This window comes from Pygocentrus nattereri, chromosome 2 (assembly GCF_015220715.1).
Source record: "Pygocentrus nattereri isolate fPygNat1 chromosome 2, fPygNat1.pri, whole genome shotgun sequence".
Lineage (NCBI taxonomy): Eukaryota > Metazoa > Chordata > Actinopteri > Characiformes > Serrasalmidae > Pygocentrus > Pygocentrus nattereri.
Window position 1 is genome coordinate 45231577 of NC_051212.1, and position 5905 is coordinate 45237481.

General features: G+C 36.9%; 2 gene segments (V, D, J or C); both read left to right on the forward strand.

The window, feature by feature from the left end:
- Positions 1-2691: 2691 nt before the first annotated feature.
- LOC119264978 lies at positions 2692-3141 on the forward strand. The segment is given in 2 exon segments: positions 2692-2731; positions 2822-3141. Coding segments are annotated over 2 exon segments (360 nt in total).
- Positions 3142-4534: 1393 nt separating this feature from the next.
- Positions 4535-5168, forward strand: LOC119264979. The segment is given in 2 exon segments: positions 4535-4594; positions 4750-5168. Coding segments are annotated over 2 exon segments (459 nt in total).
- Positions 5169-5905: the final 737 nt, after the last annotated feature.

Here is a 5905-nt window from a genome sequence, read left to right on the forward strand (position 1 = left end):
CAGAGATGTTCAGAAATTCTGCCATAAAATGTAAGCATTACAACAATCTCATTTATTTATTTATTTATTTATTTATTTATCAGATGACCACTACTGAAACATCTTATCCAGTTTATTATTCTAATCAGGAATCATGTCAACTGACTTCCAGTGTTTACATGTTAACATTGATTTAATGCTTAAAAACAAAGTGTGAAACACAGGGGATCCGTGGAGTTCCAGGACCCAACAAGTGTACTAATTAAGTAAGAACCTGTTTTTATAATTTAACTGAGGAGCTAAAAACTTATTTTCTTAACTAGAACTAGTTTGGTCAGCTAACAGCTGGGAAACATGCTCCATTATTGAATTCACTGACTTGAATTTAAGTACTTATGATTCACTGTAAAACTGCAGTGTATAAGTCTAAAGATAATCTCTTGGTTAGTTTACATCCTTCAAATGTCTGTGTTTCAGTCAGATGTATCATCTAATCCAGGCTAAATCGCATACGTCTAAACACAGCCAAAATTGTGAGCTATGTAAGTTTTGAAATTCTGCAGCCAGATAGTTCACTGTTTGTCCAGTATGGATGTGGCCCAATGACTAATATCATGTCTATATATCGTGTCTCTCAGATCTCAATGCACTGTATTCCCTAAACTGGCTTGACAAATCCAACTTACTTTTCTTTGCTAACCTCTTCTTATTTTGCAGTTGGCTTAGAAGCCTACGGCAGAATGTTCAGAAAATCCAAATCTATCTGCCACAAATGATGTCACAATGGACAACCCTGTAACATTGGGGAGCAATGATGAGGCGGATGCATATGCGAAGATAAGCAAGATTTATTTGGGGCAAATCCATTCTCAGGGTCAAGATGGTCCAGGTTCAGGTAGCCAACATGGAGAGATTGGGGTACAGACATGACAAACAACACAAGAATACAGACTAAACAAAAACAGAGACGAGGACAAATAATGGAGGCCAGAGGAACGAACACCAAACAATATCAAACACTTCAAACAACTCAAACAGCACAAACAAAGACCAGTGACAAACCAATGGATAACAGATGGTAACAATCAGGGGCAGTGTCTGGAAACAAGGGGCAGGACTGGGAAGAAACAAAAACAAATGCATATGGACAGGACTGGGAGGGGCCAATCATGACAAACCCTCACAATGACCGGCATTGACATTACGTGTGTGTGTTTGAGAGAAAGAGAGAGAGATAAATTAATAATTATATTAGGAGAGGGTCCATCAACGTCCACTGCAGCCAGATATGTGAACGAGTGCCATACACTCAGGGACAGTGAGTGACCACCAAACCACAGCCTGTCCATCCATCCATCCTCCACCGCTTATCCGAATCCAGGTTGCAGGGGCAGCAGCCTAAACAAAGAGGCCCAAGCCTCCCTCTCCTCCGCCACCTCTTCCAACTCTTCCGGGGGGATGCCGAGGTGTTCCTAAGACAGTCGAGAGATATAATCCCTCCAACATGTCCTGGGTCTTCCCCGGGGTCTCCTCCCCATCGGACATGTCTGGAACACCTCCCTAGGGAGCCTGTTCTCACAGTTATATATGTATACATGTAATATAGATGTCCTTTTTTTAATTCTATTCTTTCCCTGCTTAATCACAGAAATATATTTGATTAAGTTTTTTCCTCTTTATATGTTATAAACTACATACAGATATTCAGAAGGTTTTAGTTTATTGTTACATATACTTCTATATTATTAATTGATAATTAACACTTTTTCCTCTTAATTATTAAATGATCATATATTAATCTTGGTTTATATTTTGTTTTATATTTTTTTATTATTTATTAACTTTTGATATATATATATATATATATATATATATATATATCAGAGAGAAAGAGAGAAATAGAGAGAGAGATTGAGTCACTGTGACATCATCACAATCAACCATCATACACAAACATGAAGTTCTAAACAATAATCCTACGAATGAATGTCAGTTTCATATTACTGCCGCCTTAAAAACACATATTATCTATTCAACCCTGAATACAAACAAATGATAAAAAAATTATATATCACAGTATAAAAACACCAGTTAAACATATTTCATGTTTAGTTTCAAGATCATTCTCAAATTGTCTGTTGTTGTTTTTAAAACTGGCATCATAATCCAGGATTTCAGATTATAATGATATATAGATTAGTAAATATTTATTTTCTTTTTAACCACATATTTTTGTCTGCTGTATTTTCTATACTATGAGTTAATCATTAGAGTAGAAAGATTTGTAAAACATGTATAAGTTAGAGTGATCATCATAAGCTGGTAGAGCAGTTAAAGAATCAATCTGAAATTCCATGAAAATCAAAACGTTCTAGTTATAAGAAGATCCATATGAAATGTTTATTTTAGCAGGCTTGGATAGTCCCTTCATGCAATCCTCAATTTTCTTTCAAATTTACGTTCTTGTTATAAATTACTTTGAGTATTTGTTGATCATTAAGTTTTAGCTTATGCTTGTGGTTCTACTATTATTTCTGCTTTGATCTTCCACAAAGACAGAAAGCTCAGTGGAGCAGCTCCCCAGAGCAGGAGTTTCCTGTTGTAGTTTCTCATAACTGCACTCACTTCAGAGAGACTCACACTAACACACAGATCAGCATTAGAGCACTGAGAGCTTAAACACACTACTGACTCCATCTGATCACATTCACAATGAAGAGAAACCTCCTCATCATCCTCATCATCACATCAGGTACTCACTGTGAAGATGCACTTAGAAATAATTAAATAATGATACTTTATTAACATATCTAATATTATTTCTCTGTTATTTTTCTTTCAGGTGTGTTTGGTGCTGATGAAATCAGACCATCAAAAGATCAGGAGACTGATGTTTCTGGAAAAGAAGGAGAACCTGTTATACTGAAATGCTCTTATGACTCAAATAGTCAATATGTCTTTCTCTACTGGTACAGACAGTATCCTAACAGAGCTCTACAGTATCTACTGCTGAGAGGTGCTCGTCAGCGGAGTGACAGTAATATTGCCGACCACAGATTTTCATCAACTACATCCAGCTCTTCCACTGAGCTCACTCTTAGAGAACCAAGACTGGCAGATACAGCTCTCTACTACTGTGCTCTTAGAGTTGGAGCCCAGTGATACAAAGTCTCTGAGACGCTTTACAAAAACTCACACACCTTCTGTTTGCTTTGAACACAAGGAGATCAAAGTAACATCCAAACCACAGTGTGTTATCTGTTTTTATTCTCTCTCTGAAACCACCAAGGTTAAATTTCTGAGGTAAAAAAAAGTGAAAGCTTGTGTGGCAGACACAGGATATAGTTTCAGCTGCTCTGTCTGACAACAAACGCAGCAAGAAACTAACACAGTAAATGTACACGGTGCCCATCGTCATGAAATCCGTTCACATGAAGTCACTGGAGACGCGTTTGAGATTCATAGAAATACCAGCTGTAAATGACTTCACATCTCACTGTCCACTTATAATCAGATAGATGTTAATACCCTGTGAACTGTGGGATAATGTTGAGTATTCCAGTGATTTAACTATTAACATCAGAGGCCAGTGAAGAATATGACACTGCTGTAAAATTCATTGACCACACCCTAACAGTGGAGTGAGAAGGGTCATCAGTTAGCCAGTCTATGAAGATACAAACCACCTGACAGAATTTTCTGTTCTAGACTGTGTGATTTTGGCTCTATTGGTCAGTACATGTTCTCTGAACTAGAGTATCATGATACTATACTGTTCTAAGACAAACCAATGTTACTGTTAAAATACAGGTCAATTTGAAACAAAACCTTGTGGAAATGAGGTTATAGCCTAATTTAGTAACACAGGGAAAATATTTAAATTCATCCATGCTTCTATTTTTATTTAGGAACACAAATCATAGTACAGACAAATCATGGATGAAACAAATTCAGGGAATGTGAGGCAAGAATAATAATCTAAACATAATAAAAAATTATACCTTCATTACCTTAATCCATTTAAAATCAAAAAGTTTGGTAACACTTTATTTGGATGGTCCACTGTAGGTTCTTTGTAAGTGTGAAGTGTATATTTAAGTAACATTCAACTACATATGCATTAAATTAATCTGAATTTCAAGTTTAGTGTGAAAGGGTTTATTAAATCTATCCATAACCCTAAAGCTAACCCTAACCTTAAGCTCAAAGCAAAACCTACACCTACTCATAACCCTAACCCTTACCATAATGTTGATAATCAACTGAATATCACCAGAAAGTTTGTCTATGACCTGTAGAGCATGTAGGGGACCTTTAAAATAAAATGGGAACAAAGGTTCTTATGTATAAATTTGGAACATAAGACACATATTCATACAAAACCCCTTAAATTATGATTAGGATCAACCTGTAGATGAAAAGATCAGAAGATGAAGAAATGAGGCATGACATCAGTGTATTGTGATTGAGTGTATGAGTGGTGGAGCATTATGGGTGGAGCTGTGTATCTCAGCAGAGAGCTACACTGATCCCATTCAGCTCTGAGTGACTCAGTCACTTCACATCTCTATCAACATGCTGCTCTCTATCTTGTCTCTCCTAGCACTGCTTTTAGGTAAGAAAACTTCAATGATATTTCCGAAATGTTACAAAAAATAATGAGAAACACGAGAAACATGTTTTTTTTATTTTAAATATAATAGCAGGTACTTTTAATTGTTGTGTGAGAGATTCCAGGGTTTTATATCTTCAATATTGTTCTGTTTCCAGGGGAAACATCGGCGCAGACAATTGAGCCTCTTGTAGGAGAAGTGCATGTTTCAGAGGGTGATCATGTTACTCTGTCCTGCAACTACAGTAGCACTTCTTACCCTCTTCAGTGGTATCGTCAGTTTCCCAGATCCAGGCCAGAGTTTCTCCTGTACGTTACCCTACAAGGAACTATGAGTGATCCTCGTCCTCCTCGTATGTCTGCTAAAGTGTTTACTGACAAAATGCAGGTGGACCTGGAGATTTCCTTTGCTGCAGTATCAGACTCTGCCCTTTACTACTGTGCCCAGCAGCCCACAGTGACAGGAAACCCAGATAGACTGTACAAAAACCTGCCAGTGTTCCCCTTAAACCCACTGTGTCAGCTTTACACTATTGTTTATAATCTCTCTGGCATTTTCATGTTTGTTGCTGCATAACCTTGATGTCTGAAAATGCGCTTGAATACTGTTTTTAAAAATAATCCTTAAAAAATAATAATTCATTACTAATTTCAGTCTTAACCATACTTCAATGCATGTTTATCACTGCAGTTCAAAATCTATCCAGCAGGTGGCAACAGTGCATAAATAAGTTGAAGCCTTATTTGTTAGGCACTGTTAGCTGATATGCTAATATCTGTGATCAATGTTCTCATTGCAGAAAGCTTTTATGAGACATTCTATCACTTGTACATCACTTACACAGGTTGGGTTGAGCTCAGTCATGAGTCGCTGGCTGGAGTGGCTAAAGTTATTTTCATTCCTGATCCAGACTCATCTGTTTGAGAATGACCACAGCAGCGTGTTCTGTCGTTCAGTACTGCCAGAACTCACTACAGCAAGCACACATGTTTAGCTGCATCTTTACTACAGACCAGTAATACTGCTCCTCTAAAAAAGATGGTTCTTCGAGGGTTCCTTAATAAAGGAAATGTTCTAATTAGAACCATGAAGCTTTGCATGGTGAAATGACTCAGAATGTGGTGTGTGTGATTCTGTACAGAAAGTTTTATAAAATGGTTCTATATAGCACCAAAAAGGGTTCTTTAATAACAAAATAAGAACCATTTTGGTGCTAAATAGATCGATGTTCATTCTGTATAGAACCATATACAACACATTAACAATCAATCTGAAAATCCATTTCACTATGCAAAGAAATATGCAAAGAAATA